The sequence below is a fragment of the Oryzias melastigma genome, linkage group LG5, assembly GCF_002922805.2.
Source record: "Oryzias melastigma strain HK-1 linkage group LG5, ASM292280v2, whole genome shotgun sequence".
Classification (NCBI taxonomy): domain Eukaryota; kingdom Metazoa; phylum Chordata; class Actinopteri; order Beloniformes; family Adrianichthyidae; genus Oryzias; species Oryzias melastigma.
Window position 1 is genome coordinate 18,717,012 of NC_050516.1, and position 25,262 is coordinate 18,742,273.

Consider the following 25,262-nt stretch of genomic DNA (forward strand, 5'->3'; position numbering starts at 1 on the left):
ATGAGTTTATGTTCAGAAGTGACAATCAAAAAACAAACATATTTAAATGTCGCCAGACTTATGAACCAGACATTGCCTTCATACATTGTGTCCAAATTAAGCCACTTATTTCACAATGCAATGCATGCAAACGCATCAGTTCACTGAACGGCTGACACAATGGTTCCAGGCGTTTCTAGTTCGGCTTAAAAAAGCGGGTAGACAAGTGTCTCTGCTCATGAATATTCAGCAGCAGCTGTGCTTCACTTGAATAACCTGGCTCCGCTTTGAGCGCCGGCCTTTGCTGCCCTTCAGCGCGTTTCCACCTTTGAAAGCATTTAGCTCCTTAGGACCTGGTTCAATTTTAGCTGCAAGACATAATCCCCCTTTTTTCTCTTTTCATAAACCAGCAATTAGCCACTGAAGGTGGGACTTACTACTTGATGTTTGATCAAGCAGTGGCTTGTAAAAATGTCGAGTCCACACCTTGTTACTATCTTGAATCAGTATGGCCAAAAATGTGCCAACGATTTCCTAAACTGACTAATAAATATATTTTAAACAATAATAAAGTGGTTTTTTGCTACTACTGTGTGTAAGAGCATACTGACTAAAGCCCGAAATGCTATATAGTGTATTTTAAGTCAGGCTTGTCCTTCCTACTTCTGCACATCAGGGTGTTATGTGAGTTTGATGGATGTCCTGCTGGGTAAACGCAGCTTTGATAGTAACCTGGTGTGTGTGACCATGAGTAAGACTTGAGGCCTGAAGGAGAGACTCTCATGAAGGTCTCACAGTTCACTTTTCATTGATCTGATCACAAATGCTAAAGTAAGGACTCCTACACGCAACTATAGTTGTTTCAGTGTGTTTGTAAATGTATAGTCTATTTTAAGCCTTATGGTGTTCTTTCGTTCCCTTTACCTTGTGCTTGTACAGGCTAAAGTCATGCAGTTTAAGTGGTAGTAATTTCATTGTGGATGTGGTGATGACAGTGATGAAGTAGCTGCGGTCCCTGATCAGATCAGAACTTGACCCTTACAGGATTACAACCTCCTCTCAACAGCCAGTTGGTTGTTTGCTGCACCATTTATTAACACTGGCCACCATGGACTATATGTGTGTATAGTGTGTGTGTTTCTTTTGTGTACGTTTCTTTTTCTCTTTGGTTCACAAGGGCAGGACCAAGTGAGAATAACCAAGTGTACCCTCCTTCAGTTTTGTTTTCTCAAGTCATTTTCAAAAGTCATCAGGCACCAGGCAGGGCTTAAAAATCCTATTAAAGACCCACTCTGATAAAAATCGTGTTGAGTTTCTAACATGTTCTTGTGGCGCTTTTCTAAATATAGCGGACATACATAAAGAAAATACAGTTCAAAATTGCATTTCTGAGTATGTCTTTATTCAAGAGCAGACAAACAAAATGCAGTTTGAAAAAGCTTGTAGCTGTTACGTACAAACTACAATCTGCAGGCATCAATCTCTCTAATCTGCACTAGTAGACGACTAGATCCATGTACGTCTTTGTTTTCCTCGTCTGAACTGGGATCTGGCTCCAAATTGCACAGCTGGATAGCTCCAGTATTGCTCGTCATTTTTGTTGCACCGGTAAGTTTAGGTTGGGGTAATGAGGGGCTGTAAGCTAGAGAGAGCATGCACACATATGGATGATGGGAAGGGGGCGGGCTTACTCCAAGCCAACATTCCTACTCAGAACTCCGAGGTGAATTTCGAATAAACTCCTGCAGATCTCCACAATCTAGAAAGGATACAGACTTTTTTATTTCGGCTAAAAACAGCATAATTATAATTAAAAGAACGCTTTTACACTAGATCAAAAGATGATCGGAGTAGGACTTTAAACATCACAGTTATTAATATTTATTAATTTACAGCAACATTTAGATCCAGTGTGTGGAATAACTCAGTGTTGCCTCTTAAAGAGATCAGCCAACTATCACCAGTCCCACTCAGTTGTTCATCAACTTATTTAACCATCTTTCTGAAGGGGAGTTTGTTTGTCTGAAGCAAATCACAAATCCAAGGGAGGAAAGGCGTTCTTGTAAAAGCAATTGTGTATTTGCTCAATCTGGGAGGGGTCATGAACTCACTTCCATGCAGTTTGGATTATGTTATTCTACAATGTAAGATTATTCAGTTGGGCAAAACATTTAATAAAGTTGTTGGTCTCCCCGGGAACAGAGCTTTCAGCGAGTTCACTTCAAGGTCAGGCAGTGTAGTGGTCAAAGTAGCTGTGAAATACCCTGGAGCTGTAGCTCTACAAACCTCAGTTAGCATGTAAAGAACAACATGACAGAAACAGGACTTATAAAGTGGCTTTAGGCACAAACAAGGCTGATGTTCAGCAATGATTCAGAGCATCGTATCTGGAGAAAACCAAACGCTACAAATATGCCAAAGCATTTCTGTCAAATTTGAGGCCATCAGTCTGACAGCAAATGCTGCGTGACCTACCAGTGTGTTGATCTGAATCTCAGGAGCAAACAAAACCATGCAAAAAAGCCGAATCAAAGGGCTGAAATGAACCAACCAACTAATTAAAATGAGTGTTTTTGGTGTTTTTAAAACGTTCTTCTGGATTTTTGTGCAGTTTTCCTTGTCAGAGCTGGTATTGTTGTTGCACCATTAATTTTGGGGGTGTGAGGGGCTTTAAGCTAGTGGGAAAGAGTGTAAATAAATGGATAATGGGAAGCAGGGCGGGCTTTTTCCGTGCTAACAGTCCCGCCCATAATGCAGAGGCAAATTTCTAACAAACTCCTGCTGCTCTGCAGAAACTATGTCCTAGAAAATGACACAGGCTTTTTAATTTTGCCTAAAAATGGCTTCTTAATGAAAAACCACTTGGAATGCTTTTACAATAGATCAAAAGGTGATCAGAGCGGGACTTTATACTCATAAATAACTTACTGCAAACTTTACTAAACTGAAGCAAGTTTGTAAGGAAGAGTGGGACAAAAATACCCCACTGATGCTAGAGATTGATGGCATCCAGCAGAAATAAAGTAATTACCCCAGATTGTTCCTAATAAAAGGAATTCTACACACTATTAAATTACGAGGAGCCCTTGAATTTTTTTCATGCACTGCTTGTGCTTCATTTTTTTTCCTCAATAATGATACCATCTAATATATTATATGTAAATGTTTATGTAAGTCCTGCAAAAACGGATATATAATTCTGAAATACTTTTGTTTTAAAGAGCAAATGTCTTATTCTCTGTCTTGCTAGAAAAATTATCTTATCAAAAAAGTGTTTCAATAGCAAAATATTTTTAGCTTGAGAAAACATGTCTTAGTGACTACATTTTTTTCTTGAAATAAGAATTCCTATGGTAAAATTAAATTTCTGTCCCCAATTTTTGCTTATCTAAAGACAATTTTTCAATTTGGGGAAATTTTGACTTATTTCTAGGGTTTTTTTTATTGAAGGTATTTAAGTTTTAGGAAAAAATATATGTGTAGGTCTTTAAACCTTTAAGTTAAAAGCAAGTGCTCTTTCACTTGATGAAACGTGTGTGTCCTGTGAAACGGTGGTTTACTACAGTAGAACTCTTTGCAAAGCGATTCACATTTGATTTATATTCATGTCATCGCCTGAGTTCCCCTAAAGCCCCGTTCAAGCAGTCCAGGAGGAGAGCAGGAGGGTGGGCAGCAGGTGGACAGAGAGCGATATGAGGAAGAAAGTGTTGGAGTGAATTCCTTGTAAAGGCAGCTGGGCAATGAGGCAGGCAGAAGCTAATTAGGGAAGCAGCCTCCTTTACAACTCCCCAATTAGATCAGTTTTGTGCAGGCGTGTGTGAGCGGAGGATGTGTGCAAAGACAACAAATCCGCTGGCCACAACAGTGTGTTTGTTGTCCATTCATGTGCGTGCATGAGTTTATCTCCCAGCACGAGACATCTCCTACTCCTCCCCTGTTTGTCTCACTCGCTCAAGCAAAAGCACACTCTTGTTAGCATTTCTGGAAAACCGCTTCTTCTGATAAAGTGTCAATTAGATCACAACCCACAAGTGACACTCGTTGAAGGCGTGTATTCTGAAAAGAAATTGAGGTTCGTAATTGGAAAGTGGTTGTTTTTGTAATTAGTGTTTTACACAGGGGTCAGGTGAGGTTAGGAAGGTGAAAAAAGGAGAAAAATAGAATCTTACAAAAAAAAAGACAGGAATTTTCCTCAGAAGAAGCCTCTCTTTATGATGTTGAGTTTAAGATAATATTAGTTTTTCAAAGTCACATTTATAACCTTGTCACAGGTTTAGACTCTGTGTGAGTCTGAACTTGTGCAATTTGACACATTTCCCTTGTGTGTGTACAGTGTAAATAAGATAAACACGCAGCTCCCCGCAAGGCGCTATCTGTGCCTATCTAATGAAGGATAGCACTTCATTGGATTAGAGAAGACTGTGTGTGATTGTGTGTGACCCCCATGGCTCCTCTGCCGCTCGGGGCATAAATACCTGTCAGAGGCAATTAGATCCTGATTGATTTTTCTAAAGCTCTCTTTAATAGTGTCACTGTCTGTCTTCCTTTCACCTGAAAAAAACTGGACAGAGTAGAAGAATGGGAGTTGTAGTAGGCTTTTTTGTTTGCATGGAGGTCACCCTGACACATGGAAAGAGCCAGATCACTTTTGACCTTGGTCTACGGCAGTTAATCAAAGCGGTCACCCTGGATTCAAAGTGTTGACAGAGTAAAATTAAGTCACACAGAGACTTTTCTTCCTAGCAAAATGCCATTTACTTCATATTTTTTATCTAATTTTGTTTTTTTTTTTACTAAAAACATACAAGAATCAATTTACACATATTTTCTCTTCCTTGAAAACCCAATCCTCCTCATCTCTAAATGTTAAGAACCCCCATGACCCCACAACAGTCTTCCATCAGACTTCATATTTTATAAATTATTTTTAAAAATACATAAAAAATAGCTACAGGTTAAACAAACAAGTTGCTTTAAACATATTTTCATCTAACAACAAATTATAAGAACATTAATTGCTTGATTCCCAAAAGAAGTGCTATTTAAAAAAATGACTATTTGTGTTTTATCTGGGTGCAGACGAGAGGTGCAGAAGAAAGTGAAGTCCCACTAAAACACCAGCTGCTACAGGTCATCGTGAGAGTACTTCAGTATCGAATGCTTCTTACAGGTAAGATACATGTAACCTCAAATGTATGGCCCATGCTTGAGAATTGTGGTTTTAATTTGAATTTTATGCTGCAAGTAATTTAAATCTTTCTTACACTTCCATTTTTATGCATTGTAGATATGTCGTCATGATATTAATTCTTATTTATTTTCAATCTTTGATTATACATTATCATAGAGAAAACTCAAATTTTCTGTTTTTTTTTTCCTGCAGGGTTTGATTCTTCATTTGCTTAAAGTAATTTGCTTAATAAGAACAGTTCTTTCTACCCTAAAAATACAAACCAACATTTCTGTTAAGGAAGCTTTAAACTCATCTGGGATTTAATGTGCAAGGATGTGCTATGTCACAACCATGAAATGACTACAGATTTATATAAAAATGATCTGTTTCACGTCTTTGTTTTGTTCCTTACAGACTACCTAAATAATCTTTCCCCTGATTCAAAGGAATACACTGACACTCAAGGTAAATATCATTGAATATGCATCAATATATTTTTGCATGCTTTAATGTAGAAGCTCAACATGACTCGTGGTCCAGTTCTTGTCTCATAACCAGTACCGTACTGACTCCTGTGCTCTGTCTCATTCTCTCCTGTGTGCTGCAGCTGCCTTGGTGATCGTGTCCGAGGTGGCAGATCAGGCCAATGACAACCTCAAACAGGGGGTGAGTTTCTAAAGGCTGGGGGCACCCCATGTGTTTGCATTCACATTGACACATTCATTGCTTGGCTTTGCGGTTGTTTTTCCCTGCATGAAAGAGCTCATTTTGAGCATGAAGAAGTTACACATCCTCCTCTGAACAACTTGTCAGAATGAAAGGGAGGTCTTTGTCTGTTTGCCGATAAACCCCTCCAAAAAGATGATGTCATCAAAAAGTGCCAGGTGTATCATTACAAAGGGAACAGTGTGTGAGTGGACTTTAACTCCCACTGAAATAGAAAGTTTATGGAGATAGTTCACAAACACTCCCCTCACTGTTACCAATAAACTCGACTTTATTTACAGCTCCCACCTTATCACACATTTTGTCTTCTGTGGTCATGCAGTTCTCCTCATACAAGCTGATAGACAATGGAAAAACCAGTCATACTATCTATTCCCGTTCACATTTCAGGATTGCATCCGTTCCCACCCCTACATTTTCATTCATGACCATACAGGGATTGTTTAATACACTCCATCTTCCCATCATTAGATAATCCTTCTCCATCTTTTCCCCATAGGAGAACTTGTTGCGTCTGGTCCACATCGAGTACAGCGTGAAAGGAAAAAGGGATCTTCTGAAACCTGGAAGAGTGAGCATTTCTGTCTGTTAAATGAGAACTAGGTCCAATGCTAGAATGACTTGGTCTTAAAATATTGTTCTTCTCTTGGCAGATATTTGTCAAAGAGGGGACTCTCATGAAGGTTTCCAGGAAGAGCAGGCAGCCACGACACCTCTTTCTGGTAAAAAAAACAACAAAAAAAAAACATTATCATACAGCAAAAGTTGTAACCAAAACCAGACCAATGTGTCAAACTATTTATTTCACTGAAACTAAGTGTCACATAAATTACTGTTCTATGGATGTTTCTTTGTTGAAAAGCATTTCCATTGTATCCGTGTGGAGTCTTTAAAGAAGAATTTTAGACTACTTCTCCAATTTATGAAGCTCTTCTTTTAAATCTGAGTCCTCACAGATGGACTGCTACCCTGGAACAGGTTAATATTTGTTAGTAATTTACAGAAAACATGATAAGAACAGTCAAACCAATCTGTCTGTTGTTTATTACCAGCTGGTGATCGTCTTTGCATAAAGAGACAGCTGCCTATAGCCTGGTGCTGTCTAAACACATCCATGGCAGACTTTATTGGCCTTTTTTTGTGTTCTATTTGTTAAATTTAATTGCAATTTGCAGTACAAGAACATAAGAACATCCACATAAATTACTGAATTAAAAAAAAAACTACACTGAATTGTGTCATTAATAGATGACTTTGTTCTTCTTTTTACAAGTGGTACATTTTAAAATTGATTAGGTTGTTCCCATTCAACAAACTGCTGATCACAATTGCATCAATATATAATTCGAAACTCTTATGTTCAGAGCAAAATGTAGCATCTTAAAAATACAACTTGATAGATGCTGCATTGATATTAGCTGTCTAGACTTGTTTTAATTCCAAACGAAAACATGTTTTTGTTAGCAAATTAAAATCTGAAATATGCAAACTCTCAGAAAATGAAATTTATCTACAAGGAACAAAAAACAAACTTTAAATGCGAACAAAAATGTCAAATGAATCAACAGTGTTTCTTATCAAACTGATTAAAAGAACAGGATATGCAGTTCTGTGACTGTACATTCTTCATTGCAAGAACAAAACAATCCAGACTAAAAGGAAAATGTAATCAAATCAATTTCTATGCACAACACATAAAGTTAATCTGGTTTTATTAAAAGATTTATTGCTTGACTTTAAAACAACAAACAGTAGTCCAGTAAAACTGTGATTGATATCATCTGGTAAAATGTCCTTATCCTATAAGTTCAGAGTTAGGTACCTGATGTTCAGGTAACAGTGAAAACAAAGCTGGCTTGAAATATTGAGGAATGTTGGGTGGAGGTAGGTGGGCTTGGTGGGGTGGTGAGGCCAAGGTTGTCAGACCTTAACAGAGCACCACACCCTTGCAAGCAAGGGGGCCTCCCTCTCCTCTCTGGTCTCCTCCTCTCTCAGGACTTGTTTTCGAGGGCCTCACTTCCCTTCAGGATGTTTGGTGCGGGTCACTGGATGCAGACTTCCCGTGTACTGGGAGGAGACTGACAGCAAATTGAAGACCAGACACCCTGTAGAATGCAGGGAGGAGGTGGCGGAGGATGGGGTGGTGGTGTTACACAAACACATAACGTGAAATGGAGAAGCCCACACGATTGTTCTTTGTGCAATCAGTGCTATCTTGTGCTATGAGTTAGGCCTAAGCTTTATATTCGCAGTGGCAGCTCCAGCCACTTTTTAGTTTCTTTTCATCTCAGTTGATCCAAGTAGAAAATAACAGATTTGTTTTGTGGATCTATCACTCTTTTTATTTTGCCCAACAGCATCAGTTTCTGAAATGGGATTATGGTTAAAGGATGCTCAAAAAAGGTTTCTGGTTTAAACTGGTTGACCACCACAGCTTTAAAGCCATTTTCTCCTTTGCAGCAAACAGCTAAAATGTCAAAGGTGTTATTTATGGGCTATTAAGAAAAGAAAATCCAAACAGAGAAGATGAAAAGCCATCAGTCACCTGAGCGGGAGAGAAATGCAGTAACCATGTCACAAGCCCGGGTTCAGAGAAGAAATAAAAGCTGGCTGAATGTGCGAGGAATGGCATTAAAAGAATCAGACCTAGACAACTGTAAAATGCAGGTGATGAAGGTTTAGAGGATGAGCCAGAGGCCACTTTATACAGAGTTAAATGCCTTCTGCACAAACGACCAGCGTAGATATCTGTTCTCTAGGTATGTCTGCACTCAGCTGGGCTTCTTTGGCAGCAATTTTTAAGCAAATGAGCAGCTCAGGGTGCAGCAGACAAAACACAGTGGCTGCAGCCAAGAGGTCACTGGCAGGGCCTGAGCTGGTCCGCCTTGTTTAGTCTCTGTCACGGAGGCTTGAGCCTCAGAACAGTTTACAGTGACTGCAATGTTGTTGCAGTGAAGGTGACAGATCCCATCCAGTCCTTGTTGTTGGTTCAGCTTGAGAAGTCAGTAATGTGTGTGTGTTGGAGGCGGGGGGGTCTGGAGTCCTGAGCAGGGTGGAGAATTCCTGGATGCTGCTTTTATGGTTCCAGCGGATGTTTAGAGCACACATTAGGTGTGACCAATGATGTCATTCCTTTTGTCTGTGTTATGAAATACCTTTCAAAACACAATGGACTCTATGTGTTCAGAGGATTGGAATACTTTTACTCTCTCATGCAAATAAACACTTTTTTACTGTACTGATTAATTTTTTGTTGTGTGCATAAATGGAAAATAAGTGCTGCCAGAATTCACAGAATTCTCTGGGAAAAAAAAAAAAAACTTCATTTAGTGTTACCATTGTTGTCTGTATTTATGGCCTTTCTTAGCCAACACTGCCACTCTGTGTTAGTAGTAGGTACTGCAAATAACAGGAATTAAGTACTGACTTTCCATTAACTTGATACCATTACAATATTTGGTGTTCTGATGAAATCCTGATTAAAACATGTCTTCTGTTTTCCTAGATGAATGACATGATGTTGTACACCTACCCTCAGCAAGATGGCAAATACAGACTTAAGAACACCCTGCCTTTATCAGGAATGAAGGTAGAGGAATGTTTATATTGATTAAGACAAATTCACATAGTTTTTCTAACTGCTCTGTGTTTCTTATTGACACAAAGGTGAGCAAACCTGCGCTGGAAAATGTGCTCAACTGTCTTAGGATTGAAGTGTCTGACATCACCATCACCCTCTCTGCAAGGTGAGCAACCTAACTATCATGTGATCATACTACGCATTCTCACTCCCAAGTCATCATGTATGGATGTGTGGTTCGGGCCCCCTACACATCACTTTTGGACATTTTGAGTGTCCCCAACTAGTTGTTTTTTGATGTGCTGGCTGTTCTCATTAAAACCCTCAGGACAAAGTACCTGGGTTAGGGCACCGGTGGTCCACGTCTTGAGGATTGGGGCCCCCTAATTACCGTATACATTTTTTCTCTGTCTGTGGCCTAGTAGTAAGTGGCCCTAGGACCGATACCGGTTCGAGGTCTGGAGGTTGGGGACCCCGAACCATACGTCCACATGACAAGTTGGGATCATAAATACTGTCTAAAACAAGAGCATTCTTTTGTCTTTTCTCAAATCACAAATGTGGTTGTTTTAAAAGCAAAAGTAAAATTTCTGTTTAGTTCGGTTGGAGAACGAGAAGACTGGTTCCACACACTGAGCCGAGCAATAGCAGACCACGCTGCAGGCCTCTGCACGTTTGGCGGCCCTTGCAGTGAGGTAAGAGAAAGTCTGGTGTGACCGTCAGAGAAACTTTGTCCGCTTTTTTTACAAAGTTTTGAAAAGTTTGTTGATGATGCTAAATTTTTTTTTTTTTGTTCATTGTGACATGAATTAACTGTAATTATGAACCAAAATATATATTTTTTAAAATTCAGTTGTTGCAACAAAAATACGTGTAATAAATGTTGCTTATTAATGCATCTTGGTTCTAAGCAATTACATGAATAGAATTTGATTTAACCTTTTTTTTAAAGCCATAATTAGACTAATCTAACTGATACTCTGCTTTTGCTTTTTACTATGGCACCTTCACTATAAATATATCTATTTAGTAAAAGAATCATATTTAAATATTTAATGATATATGAGAGCTGCATTGTAATCTGGTGGTTTGTGTGGCTGGAGTTGTTCTGCGTTTTCCGATTTCCTCCCATTGTCCAAAAACATTTTCCATAGTTTTATTGCCCATGCATGACCATATGGGGTGCATGTCTGTCCACTTTTACCCTCATGTAACTAGGATAAGGTCCATTAACCTCTGTTTCCTGCACAGGAAAAGTGAATTTTGAAGATGAATGACTGTTAAGAACAAACAAAATTGTCCCAACAGGCCCGTGAGAAACTGTGGATGGCCCTTGGGGAAACTGCACCCGTCCTGGTTCCAGTTTCACAAGTGATGATGTGCATGAACTGCACTACTGATTTCAGCCTCACACTCAGACGACACCACTGTAACGCCTGCGGAAAGGTCAGAGACATGCCACTTCTCGGTCTCTCGTTCTTGATTTTTGTGTTGGATCATATTTGGATGTGAATGTACTGTCTTGCAACTGTTTATTCAGGTGGTATGCCGAGCGTGCTCAAGACACAGATACCCTCTGAAGTATCTCAAAGATAGGATGGCAAAAGTGTGTAACCTCTGTTTTGCTGAACTGGAGAAAAAAGGTACATTTGAGTTTTGCACATAAAGAGATGTCCATATGCGTGCACGCCATTGAAAAAAAAAAAAAAAAAAAAAAAAAAACGTGTTCCACCTAATTAACTGGTAAGTTAACAGTTACATTCACACTTGCAGGTGGCAGCGTTCCAGCAGCTTGTGATAACTCCAGCCTCCGAAGTCATCGGGTCAGTCGGCCCCTCTCGACTGTCTTTCAGAGCCTGCAGCCCCCCAGCCTGTGGAAGTTAAGAAAAAGTACCTCCAACCTCAGTCAGGTGGATTGTTTTGTCTTTGAGTTTCTCTACTTGACCTTTAGGGTTCTCTGTTTGTTGTAGGCAAGCGGAGAACATGTCTGCATTAATGAAGCTAACCGTGATAATGTAAAATAGTGGACCTTTGGTGTTGCAAACCGACAACATTCTCAAAAAGTTACTTTATTGTAGGTTTTTGACATTCATGTTCCTTTCTGTATGACTTCCTGTTTGTCTGATGTTCTCCATGTGTCATCAGGTTTCACTCGGCGTGGAGGGCTCCACCATGAGTGGGAGCTTGCAGCGGCGAAAGAAGAGCAAACGAAAGTGGAAGAGGCTGTGGTTCCTCCTCAAAGATAAGGTGCTCTACACCTTCACAGCCCGCGAGGTGAGGGGGCACAGAGTCTCCCGCACCGGCCCCAAAAACACACACACTCATTTATTTCACCATGATTTAAGCAGAGGTGTTGTGTTGCAGCCTTCATCCATCCCTCTCCATGTCTGGCCAGCTTGTGTTAGCTCCTTAAACTGCACATTTCAGTCTTTTCTCAATTTCATCAGCAGAAGATGAACAACTAATAAAGGGATTCTCTGTGCTCTCTCTTTTCCTTTCTTTTTACAAGTGTGCAATTTAAACTCTTTGAAGCTTAAAAGTTATCACAGTTCCCTCAAAGGCCCCAACAGCAGCGCAGACGCCATTACTTTCTGCAAAGTTTGACATTTCATTCTTTTTTTTCTCTTTAGGATAAAGTGGCTTCAGAAAGTTTGCCTCTGCAGGGCTTCACTGTGAAGTTGACCGAGGGCCCTGAGGAAGAAGGAAGCAGTAGCAGCGTGTTTCATTTGTACCACAAGAAAACCCTCTACTACACGTTCAAAGCTGATGATCAACACACTGCACGCAGGTCAGCAGCGTCAGATCAGTAGGAAAGCTTTTATTTTTGTAAAAGAGCCTAAAGACTTTCAAGTAAACAGAGTATTTTCCTGATTGGAAATCAAACTGTAGCTTTGGCAGCTTTACTTTGGAGGCACCTTATCAACAGGATGATGGTTATTTGTCCTCTTTGGGGAGGTGACATTATATACACCAGCAGGGGTTGTGTTCTTATGCAATTATGTCTTAAAATAAACAGCTCAACAGATTTTCCAATATTTACCTCAATATTTTGATTACCTTTTATCTGAAATTATTTTTTTTGTTCTTTTGATTAAGATTTTGAAAGAACAGTGGAGTCCAAATTATTTTTGTGACATCAATTTTATCTCTAAAAGACAATCTAACATCTGTGATCAGATATATTTACTGATGTATTGCTTATTTTTATTCATCGCACATCAGTGGTGGTTATTGCTCTCCAATTGCTTGAAAATTGCTTAGTTAGTTTGATCAACACACAATGCTTGCTGCATTTTTCGTGTTGGTGGCAGAAAAAAGAAAACTGGTTAAATTATAAAGGTCATCAGTTTAGTTTAATGTCTGAATTTGCATCAATAAGTCCCCAGCCTTAAGTATCTCTTTAGTTTTACAGTTTACAACAACAAATTGGTTGAATTGGTAAATGGGTAGTGAGCACTTTGGGTTTTTGTCTATTTTTATACGTCTTCTTTAAGTGTGTGTGCTTTTCCAGACCTGGTAATATCCTTAAAAAATGGGAAATTTGGAAAAAAAAAAACAGTTAAAGTTTTTGGGTTTATAATATCATTGTATTATAATTTTAAACTGACTGTTTGAGTCAGTTAAAGACCCACTCCAATGAAAATTATGTTTTTGTTGTTTTTAATGAGTTATTGTGGCATTTTTCTCATGATGCAGGACATATATAAAGAAAAGTAAGCTTTAAATTGCATTTCTGAGTATTTCTTTATTCAAATCATTGTGAATCAGGAGCAGAAGAAAAACATACTGCCGGAAAAATCTTGTAGTAGTGATGTATGTGCTACAATCGGCAGCCCACTAGCTCCCTGCTTCACTCCGCTGTGATGCATCCACTTGTAGACGACTAGATTCATGTGCGTTTTTGTTTTCCTTGTCCAAGCTGGCATCTGGCTCAAATCTGTATGGGTGGATAGCACCAATGTTGCTTGCCAGTAATCTTATGTTGGGGGAGCTAAAAACCAGGAGAAGTGCATAAATAGAGGGACGATAGAAAATGGAGGCAGGCTTACTCCAACAGGATTGGCCAATAATTCAGAGGCAAATTTCTAATGAATGTCCTAGAAAATGACTTGCTTTTTTTTGTTTGTTTTTTGGCTAAAATTACATAATCCCAGTTAACTCTCTCAGGGCAGACATTGCAGAATTGCAACAGCTAAATGCTAACTGCCTATTACAACCCATATGATAATTTTCCCTAGATATATATTTTTTTTGTTGCTAAAAATTAATTTGGCCCTGAGAGAGTTAAGAATGCTTTTACAATAGATCAAAAGATGATTGGGTTGGACTTTAACTGTCATGTTTGTGTTTTTCAGATGGGTCAATGCCATTGAAGAAGCCACTGTTTTATAGCATCTGCTCAGTTAAACAGAAGCCCTTCTTCCATTGGCTGCTAGAACTTTGTGAAACACAACAAAACTACCTGCTGCGCCTAAAAACAGACCATCAGAAAGGATGCATCATATCTGGTTTTCAGTGGGATTCAAAGACAAACCACCAAATGACTTTTTGTATAGAGGCTGCCACCTTGTGGGTGAAAAAAAGGAACCAAGTAAAGCCAAACCAGGAGGATTTCAACATCTATGGTGATGAACTGGATAAAAATCCTCAAACATGAACATTCACCAAGGCCTTCCCTTTCCCAGAGCAGCTTAAACTTAAATACATTTAAAATTTTGAAAATCTAAGAAGACTTTTAATGTTGTCATTTCTACTTAGTTTTTACCTTTTTAAAAAGATTTCTCATTTTAACAGAAACATATTCAGCTTTGTTGTGTTTAACTAAACAGGATTTTTCAGAAAATTATTTCAAATAAAGTTTTAGTTTACAAATATGATGTAAACATACTTTCTAAAACAACAAACTCAAACACTACAGGAATCTGGTATCTATGACAATGACTTTGGTTTTGGTTTTTAATTAGGTAGCAGTGTGCATTTCTACTGTCATTTTCTATTGCCTGTTTTGATGTTTTCAACCATTTGCAAGGGGATTTGATCAAGAAAGGATTATTTAATCCCAGCACACAAATACAAATCTTTTTTTTTTTATTCTTAAATAAACTTTTTTTTCCAAGACCCAATAACAGTTTTCTTTGCAGAAGTGTTTGAAACATTATGATCCTTATATTTTATAGGGGACATTTTTTGCCCCATTTTGACAGATATCTGTGTTTCAAATTATAAATTGTGAAGTATACACAACAGATAATGAAGTCATATATAAAAATGATTTATTTGTATAAAATTGTGTTACACAAAACTCCAAGTAGTGAATTTTTCTGTTCATGATTGTAAGTGAACTTTATACTTTTTGTGTAATTTTACTCAATGTCTTTTAAATTGAAACTGTAAAATTTCTCCCAGCATGCCAATCACTTTTAGAAATGTATTTTAATGGTTATCTTATATACATATTTTTTGACATGCTGATCTTAAGTGCCAATTTATTATTTTTATTGAATGTTGTGCAATTTGCAATTATTATGATTGTGCCTGAAATTCAACTGTATCTTTGATTCTTTTCGTTATCACAGTACTGTATGGACAGACGTGATTTGTTTTTTTCTTACATGTTTCTGTTACTTTACAGTATTATCCACATATAAAAGAATATATGATTGTGATATTTTATTATGGCATTTTTCTTGATGTATGCTGCTGGATAAAAATATATCCTGTCTGTGTTGGACTCCTCTGGGCTACTCGTGTATTTTATCTTCACTTGTGTTTTTTTAATAGTCAGGTATGTACACTTTATTTAATACAAACCCTAAAAAGCAGGATCCGTCTATTTAAAGTGGATCCATTCTCCCCACATACTTTCACCCATCATGTCACATTTTTTTGAAGCTCACCTTTGCACCTTCGCCTTTGTCCAGATTTTCTATACATTCCCTACAGCTTAAACCCACTGTGTTATGGGTTACACTTCCAGCATGCAGTGTGTTGTAAATGTTCATGCAAATAGGAACAAAATAAAAATAAACCAATTCAAAAATTGGATCCAAAGGACAGTAACAGTGTAGACCTGCAGTTTTAATCTTCTAATCATTAACTTGACTGATAAAGGAGAGCTGAGCACGCCAAGTAACATAATGGGACAACAGCCTAAAAGATAAGACCGTGCACTAAAGTACCTCTTTGTATTTTTTGTCCTTTGTGGTCTTAGTGTACTTGTCATCTGAATTGCGAGGCTGCATCCACAAAGCTTCGTGACCTGATCGTGGCAAATGTAAGTTGGGTAAGACCGTGTTCGTCCAATAGGCTATAGCAACACGTCATGGCAAGCTGATTTAATCTTGATACAGAGGCTCAAGACTTCCTCTTCCCCTGCTTACTGTGCAAAAGAAATTCATACGAAAACAGCTTTGCTTGAAAGATAACAAATGGAAATTTTATGCTTGTTTTTTGTGTCACAAAAATGGATTCTGCATCCCTGTGTAAAGTCTCTTTTTTTATTTCACCTATCACCGATAAAACTTTGACAGGCAAAGTTTGTATTTGAACTTAAGTTATTTTTTTTCTCCCATCTGCATCTGACATGTTTAGAAATCTACAGGATGGAGTTTATGGTCCAATATATAAACTCACCAAGAAATCCTTTTGGAAATGCTGCTAATTTTTATGAAAAAAAAAGAAAAAACATATCTGTTGACACAATTTTTTTAAGGATAAATCTATTACAGACAAAATCTATGCTGTCGTACACCAGACATAGTAAACCAAGAGAAAAACCTAGGTCCGAAGTCAAAACAAAGTCACATATTTTGTTGTCCATAGGGATTATACACCATTGATGTCCACCGTTGTTTTCCTACATGTGCATAACATTCCCAAATATAGTATGCACTGCAGCCATTTGATGTAATATATACATTCATCTTCCACTCCTTTTGCAAGACCTGGATTACAGGGGGGCTGTCTGTACAAATATCCCCTGACATCTCCTTAAACAGACTGCTCCTCCAGTTCTGGAGGGGGGACCTATGGCAGCTGAGAGACAGTCCTCTGTCACAGAGCCATGATAACTTTCATTTGGCCTCAACTCAGACATACCTCCAAAAGTCCAGATCATGTTTTAATTTTTCAAGTCTCAGACAAACTGTTAAAACCTTACAATTTTTTGTTGTAGTAGATTAACAATTGATCAAAAAATATTACTAACATTTTTTTAATATAATGGGGCAAATGTTTTTCAGTTGTAAATACAGATTACTTCCCCACATGAGGATATCTGAAATATTCCATTGAATGGACAGTTAGTGCCGATTCTGCTAATAGAGACTAAAACCAATTAGATCAAATAAAGTTAGTCAGAAAGTAGGCAGAACATAAAATAGGAAGATTGGTATTGCTCTAGTTACACAATCCCAGGAGTGTCAGTGACCCAATACTTACTCAAAGCAACAATAGACAGATGAGAAAGAGAATATATGTGACTGTAGGAACTGTTCATGTCCTCCAAGTATCGTGGCACCTTGTTCTGCACCAGGTTGGTTTGACAAAACCTTTCCATTGGTGGAAAGCAGATGAGCTTTTTCCAGTTTTTACAGTGTGACGTTATTAGAAAAGAAGGATCTCCCAAGAGGACAAAGAGACAAGAACTCCATGAACAAAATCTAAGATTTTAATCTTGTCACAACCAGGACGCTGACAATACTTGATGAAAAAAATCTTTCTAAGTGACTGTTGGTTTGAAAAAACTCACCAGAAATCAAATAATGTTTGCTTAGCAGGAACTGATTTTTAAATTTTAAAGAAAAAGCAATGACATCGAAAGGAGGTAAGATTTTGTAATTGTGCTTGACATAAAATGGAGAAAAAAAATGTCATAATGATATTAATTTTGGGAGTTATTGGTTTCAGGTTTGTGTGTACAACTTTCATACACAAACTTAATAATGTAAAGTTGACTGCACAATGGAAGCCACATATAACTGACAGCAAAACAAAAGTGCAACACATCTCAGTCCTGCTGACATTTAGGTTGTGCGTATTATCTGCTTTGCTGCAGACTTTTTTTTTTTTTACCTGAGATGAGATATCATGTTCATACTTGAAAGATACTTCCTGATTTGCTTTTTTTGAGTTTTTTTTCTTCTTCTCAGCTAAAGCCTTTTCACAGGTGGCTGAAAGTGTAAAGTATTGTTGCTTAACTCATGTGGAGCATCTTGACCCTCATGTGTTTTGAGGTTGATGCTTGTAAGAAAACATATATAACTTCACAACCATCAATGTAAAGGCAGATTTAGGAGTTTTAAGTTATGTTTAAGAATTACACAAACAATCAAAAAGGGGAAAAAAGACTGGCTCCAGTTTCATTCTTCAAGATGAGGGATGTTTTAAAAAGTTGATAATAGAAAAACACATACTATTTAGTGTTCAGGTCACCTGAAACAGGGCTATGTTTTCTCTACTGTTTTATGGATTATTATTTCATTTATGTCCATCTAATCATTCAGCACAGTCTATTCTGGAACTGCTGGAATGGTAAAATTGACCCTGACGGCAGGAAACATTTGAGTCCCCTGCTGCCTATAATTCAAATGTTTGAACAGTCATCTGTCACTGATACATAACTCTTTCTTAAAGTGGATGTTTGAGAAAACCAGTAGTCACTTACTGTTCCTAAAGTGTACAAACTGGTAAGGGTGGAATTTCCACAGTTGCTATAATGACAAGTCTATTTAAAACTTTGCTTATGGTTATTTTCCATTACTGCAGGTAAAAAGAACACATATGATCAGTAAGCTATTCAGCATCGTAAGATAGTCTTCTCTCTATAAATAAGCATTAGGGGAAGTTTTCTTGCACGTGTGTCAGGAAAAAGAAATCCAGTACATTTTCCTTTATCAATTTTTAAGCCAGAGTGACCTGATTTTTTAAGCAAGAAATATTAACTAAAACCTTCAAGAAGTTGGAAGTGGTTTCCAATATGAGAGGAAAAAATGAGGATGACATACGTCTGTGATTGTTTTCGAGAGCGGAATCTTATTGACCAGTATTGCAGCATGATGTCAGGCTAGTGTTAAGGAAGTGAAAACTGTGGGAAAAGCCAAATTGGATAACTTTTTCTTGTAAACTAAGTAAGAAAGGAAGTATATAGATTTTATTCTGTACTTGAAAAGAGCAGTCACCTGTTTTAGAAATCTAACTATAGATTTTTAATTTGTATGAAAAACTGAATTTAGTCAATTGAAATATAGAATTGTTGGACAGAATAATACTTGATAAAAAAATTAAAACTTACTCAAAAGATTAATTTATTTTACTTTGTAACTTACATGGATGCTCATGTTTTCTTGTCTTTTACATGCAAGCCTAACCCCTTACTTATAATGTTTATGGTTGTGATTTTGATGAGTAATGGTTGTTTTTGTGTTGGTAATCCCACTGTTTGCTTCCATTAATAGATGTTTTCGTCATCTCTTTGCTTGTCCAGAGCCATAGTTAGGTCATAGGCAGTCAAGTGTACCTTATCTTTGTGTTGGGAATGTTTTAGTTTTCGTGGGTTGGACTAGTGACTCAGAAGCACATGATTTTTTTTTCTTTCTTTCTATTTTTTTCTAGTTTATTTTTTATTTTTTATAAAATACGATGTGGTCAATCTGGAAATGCTAAACGTGTTCAGGTAAAATGACCTCTTGATGACTTGTGAGGCTAACTTTGTGTTTTCCTATAAAATGGGGCGTGGTTCACGAACATTAACAATTAATCTCAAGTGACACTGGTCGGGATACTTCCGTGTTTTTCTAAGGCTGACACGTTCGGGGCATAGCCGTGCAAATCCGCTTTTACCAGAACACACTGTAATTTAAAAGTGGTCAGTCCGGTTCTGTGTGCGGATGAACCAAGCATTAAGTCAGCAAACATTATATTTAAGCTGTGCTTATGGGTGCACGCGCGCGCGTTTGTGTGGGAATTCACGAATTCACCTGCTTGACGTCACACGTCTTGTCTTTGTAGCTCGCGCCGCCTTCGTCAGAGCTTCAGTATAACCTGGCTGGGAGACGCTGAAGGAACCTCCACGCTGACTTGAACACTTCCTGATTTTTTTTTTTATTTTTTGTTTAGTCTTTGAAGTTGGTCAGACTCCAGCTTTCAGGAACCGGACTCCGCGAGGACCCGCGGCAAACAGACCGCTTACTGTCGGGTCAAAGAAGTAAGTTCTATTAATTTATCGTAAACGAGTCGAAACTGCCGCGGACACAAAGCAAGTGTCGTACTTTAAAAGTTGTGACAGAAACCAAAACCCAAACTTTCGGTTGGTTTTAGACAGCGAATCCAACCAGCAGCAAAGCCATGTTTGGGTTTACACATGACTGGTTCTGTGGTGACTGTGTCTGCGGGGTTAAAAACCATATGAACGTCGGTTAAAGTGACAAGCTGCCAAACTCCACGTTTAAAATGATATATCCTGTTTTCACTTAAGCGCTTATTTATTTGCATGCAAAGTTTTTCATACACAGCTTTCATCTCAATAGAAGGTTGTATATTGAAACTAGAATAGTTTGTTTAAAAAAAACGTTGAAACTGAAAAAAAGGTAAATGGAGGTCCTGGAATACAATAAGAAAAGGTTCATAATGGCTGCAATGTCATCGGTTTCTATTTGACAGAGGTGTACAACATTCAAATAGTCTACTTCCAAAGACTGTTTTTATGTAGGCGCCTTTCTTATGCATTTTTCTCCATTAACTTTATTGTATAGGTAGTTAAATGTTTCCACATGAACTGATTCATTTTTGCGGTTAAACTACTTTTGCATTTTTACAGGTGGGATGATCTATTAGAAACTAAGTTGTGCCATTCAAATCAGAATTGCAGTTGTTCGTGCATTTACATGCTCAGTGGGAGACTTTTTTTGTGTGTTTGATTTAAAAGGAGCTGCCTATGTGTGAGAATTTTCCTTTCATTGATCTCACTAGTTTTGCTCAATCCATCAATGTATTTTTGAGACAGTTCTTCCACTGCCTGCCAAACTCTTACAACACATACTCCCACGTTTATGGCTGGTGTCTGTGCTTTGAAGACTAAATGCAGGTAACATAATCTACCCCAGGTTACTGGTGTGTCAATATTGGCTTGCAGCATCATAAATTGCTTTGTGGGTACAGTTGAGACATCAATTTGGTGAGGGGTTTTACATCCTATCTGTGTCACGCAAACCCAGCATGAACAAACTTCAAATTAATAGACTGGAGCAGAGAGATGGTAGGCTAATAGTTGATTTGTTGGAGTTGATCAGTGTGCTCGGCTAATAGTATAATGCATAATGGTAGTGAGTGGAGAAAAAAGCAGTTGCCAATATGAAAGGTGTTCAGTTGTATTAGTTTTTCTAATACATGTTTCGATTAAACCATTTTAAAGTGAACAGTATTTTAATTATTCATGTTTTATGTGTCAGTTTCTGCTAGCTGAAAAGGCTTCAAATTTCACAACCAAATGTTTTGCCAATTTCCTTTTAATCTGTGTCCTTATGTGGTTATTTTGGTTTCTTCCAGCTTTTGGCTCTAATAACTTGACGTCTGACTCATTGCAGGCTTGCGTTTTCCTGTCTCTGGCTCTTGCAGTCTTATCAAGTTCAGGTATCTTGCTTAGACTGCCTTTGTGAACTGTGAATGAGACAGAAATCGACACCCCTTTGACTGCAAGCGAACACATGCTCACCCTTAAACACAGGGACGGGATTATTTCCATGCTGGTGTAGCCGGTTTAACTTCATGCCAGAGAGTTTAGTGCTACTCGGAAATAATCCAAAAAAAAGAAGGGGGGAAAAAATGCAGTTGTCGCATGTGAAGTTCAGTCATCTTTCAGATTCAAGAGTCGATTAATTGTATAGGTTAAAATGTCATTTGAATCTAAATATTGCTGGTCATTCGAGAATAAACGTTGATCCGTAGTGATAAAACTGACTCTGACTTTCATCTTTTCCCCACTCTTTCAGAATGTCATGATTACAACATTTTTGAGAGAATTTTTTTTCCTCCCCGTCAGTCTCCCCAAAAACTCATTAAAACCTTCTTTATTCTGGGTTATTACCTAAAGGGTTTAGAGGCTGCTAATGCGGGAAAAATGCATACCACCATAGCCATGTGTTAAACAAATTAGTAGGTACATTTTTTTTTTATTATTATGAAAGGTATGAGGAAACTCCTTCAGTTTTTAAACTTGTTCAAACCGATAATAAAACAATATTTAATTCTCTTAAAAAGGGCTAGTGAATTTCACTTTAATAGTAGTTTTATTCATCTTAGTTTTAGCAGAGTTTAAGATGATATCAGCTGTTATGATCTTTTGAGTTTCATATTACCTTCATTTCAATGTGTTTAACATAAAAACAAAAACAATGTTATAGTTTCATCTGTTTCTATCTGTGATGTTATAATGAAAAGAAAAGTCTAATTTTTAAAATACATATTTTTTTCATTTGTATAAAAATCAAGAGATTATTTAGAGATTGATCTTTAGAGTCCACTACTTCATTCCCAACAAGTTTAGAACTATTTTTTTTTCAATTGTAACATTTTCCAGCTGCCATTGATCATTTTATACTTTGATATGTTTTAGAATTTTTCACAAAGTTCCTCAGATTTGAACTGATTCTACAGCTTTAGATTTAAAAGGCATAAAGTGTATTGTGCGTGTGGACCAGGAAAGCAGAATCTGGTTGCATATGTAATGCTGTCATTCTGTCGGATGGATGAATTGCACGGATGCATCTGTCTTCAATTCCGAATATTTAAATGCAGCACTTTGATGCTACTGAAGAAACAAATTAAGCAAGAATGTACTGGCTATAGTACAAGGAAGTGTGAGTTTTTATGAATTCACTCTCTGGACTTTTTTTTTTCTTTACAGTAATATTTTGTTGACATTTAAAGTATGTGACTGTAACCTTCAAGGCAGTGCTACACTTGCATTTAATTCTGACATTTTGCCAAAATATTGCATTAATGTATCTTACTGACAATATAGTTTTTCAAGGTTGTCTAAATGTTTATGTCATTTTTCTGGAATAAGATGATTGAAATATTACTTGTTTCTTCTATTAGTCTAGATGTTAATGCTCGATATGGAATTATCTCACCGATGACTTTTAGAGTTCTTCTTGTTTTTTAATCAAAGATAAACATGCAGAGTTTACAGGTGAAGTGAATCCACCATTCATTGATCTGCTGATAACTAAGGTCCTAGTTACAATGTTTGGATGGCTCACCTCTGTCTTATTAGTCCCTAACAGTAGTCGGCAAACGCAAAATCAGAGCCAAGTGTAACATTTGTTAAAATAAATAACAATAACATCTGCAATTTGCCAAAAGTTAAGCTTCCTAATTTTTATTTTGTGATGTTTTCACACATTTCTTTGGTACAAAAAAAACAATCTGAGAGTGCTGGGAAAACGAGTGTTATTTTGTAATAGATGGTTCATGTTGCTCAGAGAAGCTAAGGCATGTCATTAAGTTAAGGCTACAGCTCACACTGAAGAACTTTTCTTTAGGAAGTTATAAATAGACTTCTGTCAGTATTTGTATGGCTACATAGCAACTGGTCATTATCATTCCAGTCGCCATTAGTACCTTTAAGAACACATTTTTTATTATTTTAAGCAGATTTATTTACTAAACAGTATTGTTCTCTGCATTTTATTTGCTTGTATTTGTTTCTGGAGACATACAAATTTTTTATAGTACAGCGCTAACACCGCATAAACTCAATTTGCAGTTCATGACATTTTTTTTTTTTTTTTGTCATTGTTTAATTGGTGATATAGGATGACTCAGATCTGTTCGGCTTGTCTAACCGGCTGAATCACTAGGGTTTCTGGGAACATCTCTGCTATGTGGGCTGTTTATTGGTGCATCACTGACAATGGCTTCAGTTCATCAGTCCCTTCATCCCCTGCTTTTGTTTTTATTTCTAAGGACTAAATCATTCAAGTGTAATCCAGTTGGGGGAAAAATCTATATATATTAAAAATGTTTAATGTATGACCTTTTAGATTGGATTTGTTGAAAGTTTTTGAGTGCAATAACAAGCGGGAACATTTTCATGGACAAGATATGAGTGCAGGTTCTTTTCTGTTTTTAATGTAGTGATTCTTGATGTTTAAAGGTGACTTAGTTGCCTATTTCTTTCTTTTTTTTTTTCTTCAATTTTATTTCAATAAAATTAAATTGTTTGTGTTACCTCAGATTTCCACTGTTTCTTCCAGGCCTTGCACTTTGTCTCGGTTTTTGTCTGCCCATTTGCTCTGCTTTTTCTTCTCTTACCCATCAGTTTATGCAGATGCCTGTTTTTCCTGTTTGAGCCCCTATCTCTCTCTCTTTTGGCCTCGTTCTACTGGCTTGTGAAACTTCTGCTCTTGGATTTTCACTTCTCACTCTTAGAGATCAGTGATAACCAAAAGAATGGCAGATGTGATGCTTACCCAATGTTCCTGCAAAGGGCACTCTTTTAACTTTACAGCTGGCTCCCTGGATAAACTGGTTATTGCATGACTTTTTGTAATTCTTCTCATGCACACCATGAGATATGTTTTTTTTGTTTTTGTTTTCTTGCCAAGCATAGTGCCAGTTCTCAGCACAAATACATTTGAGAAGCAGAAGTGTTGCCCACCCTCGTGTATGAAATCTAGTCTACAGCTATTCAGTGAATGTAAAAAAATTGGATTTTATGAAATATATTACTTAATTCAAAGCTTTGTGGCTATTAATTAAAGTGTAAATACAAAGGTTAGGGTTATATTAATTGGTTATCATTCAAACCACATAAAAAAAGCATTTTTTTCATTATTAGAAAAATTGGTGAGTCTGCATAATTTCTCTGAAAGCTGCAGCAGAAAATTTGGAGCTCTTGATGTGAAAAAAATTTCAGAAATCAGGGGAAAAAAAAGAACCACCTGGAAGATGAAACATTAGCAGAAGGAGTAGTGGATCTGAAAGCAGAAACACATGTGACGACTGAGCAAGGTTGAGATAAATGTGAAGGCAAACTACAATATCGTAAGCTTCTTTATGACTTACTCATTTTCCATTTCGTAAATCAGTGTTCTTTTAAGAACATGAGTTGCTGTTCTTTGTTTTCCTTATGCTGAAAAATAAAGCTCGAGTTATTGTGACATTTTTACAGACGACGACTGTGGAAAAAGGAGATACAAACTTCCTTTTTGTTCTTGAGGCTTACACAACTTTTTCCTTAAGTACCATTTAATGGTATGCCCCCAGTGACGCTTATCTTTTTTTTTTTTTTCTAGGTCTCTTGAGCTTTTCCTGCAAGTCTGTTTCTGCAATCTTTTCACCAAATGTATTATTTGCAGATAAAGCAGACCAACCTTGCGTTTTCTGGTAGTCTTTAGTCAATTCACTCATAACAGCTTCAGTAATTCCAGTCAAAGTAGTGAAAAACAGGATCTTTACTAGGGGTGTTGCGGATCACAAAACTCACGGTTCGGATCGTGTCACGGTTTTAGGGTCACGGTTCGGATCACTTTTCGGATCAGTAAAAAGTTAAAAAAAAAAACAACAAAAAAAACACCACCACCAACAACAACAACAACAACAACATGAAAGCTAAATTAATTTTTGGAAACGTTTCAAATCATATATTCAAAATGAATATAAAATACTTCCCTTACACAAAAGTTCAAAACTTTTGCTCACTGAGGCCTATTTATAAAAACAAAAAATCTTTAAAGTTTGAACACAAGCAAAATGCTAAAACTTGTAGTTTCTGAATACATACAAATCTACAAAAACAGAGAA

The 25,262-nt window shown here is 37.3% G+C and overlaps 2 protein-coding genes across 4 annotated transcripts in view; both read left to right on the forward strand.

Moving 5' to 3' along the window:
• The window catches only part of fgd5a (FYVE, RhoGEF and PH domain containing 5a), a 38,530-nt gene extending 23,341 nt beyond the window's left edge, over positions 1–15,189 (forward strand). The window contains exons 8-21 of one of the 2 annotated variants that reach the window (XM_024270309.2): positions 5,059–5,149; positions 5,567–5,617; positions 5,760–5,818; positions 6,378–6,449; positions 6,532–6,600; positions 9,384–9,467; positions 9,545–9,624; positions 10,057–10,153; positions 10,767–10,904; positions 10,999–11,101; positions 11,232–11,368; positions 11,604–11,732; positions 12,089–12,246; positions 13,814–15,189. In XM_024270309.2, coding sequence (XP_024126077.1) covers positions 5,059–5,149; positions 5,567–5,617; positions 5,760–5,818; positions 6,378–6,449; positions 6,532–6,600; positions 9,384–9,467; positions 9,545–9,624; positions 10,057–10,153; positions 10,767–10,904; positions 10,999–11,101; positions 11,232–11,368; positions 11,604–11,732; positions 12,089–12,246; positions 13,814–13,850 — 1,305 coding nt within the window. In that variant the 3' untranslated portion in view covers positions 13,851–15,189. The remainder of the gene's footprint in view (positions 1–5,058; positions 5,150–5,566; positions 5,618–5,759; positions 5,819–6,377; positions 6,450–6,531; positions 6,601–9,383; positions 9,468–9,544; positions 9,625–10,056; positions 10,154–10,766; positions 10,905–10,998; positions 11,102–11,231; positions 11,369–11,603; positions 11,733–12,088; positions 12,247–13,813) is intronic. The other variant, XM_024270310.2, reaches the window with a different exon arrangement.
• A 3,629-nt stretch (positions 15,190–18,818) lies between these two features.
• prkcdb (protein kinase C, delta b) overlaps positions 18,819–25,262 on the forward strand; it is a 17,834-nt gene continuing 11,390 nt past the window's right edge. The window contains exon 1 of one of the 2 annotated variants that reach the window (XM_024270323.2): positions 18,819–19,662. The gene's annotated coding sequence lies outside the window, so the exon portion shown is untranslated. The remainder of the gene's footprint in view (positions 19,663–25,262) is intronic. The other variant, XM_024270322.2, reaches the window with a different exon arrangement.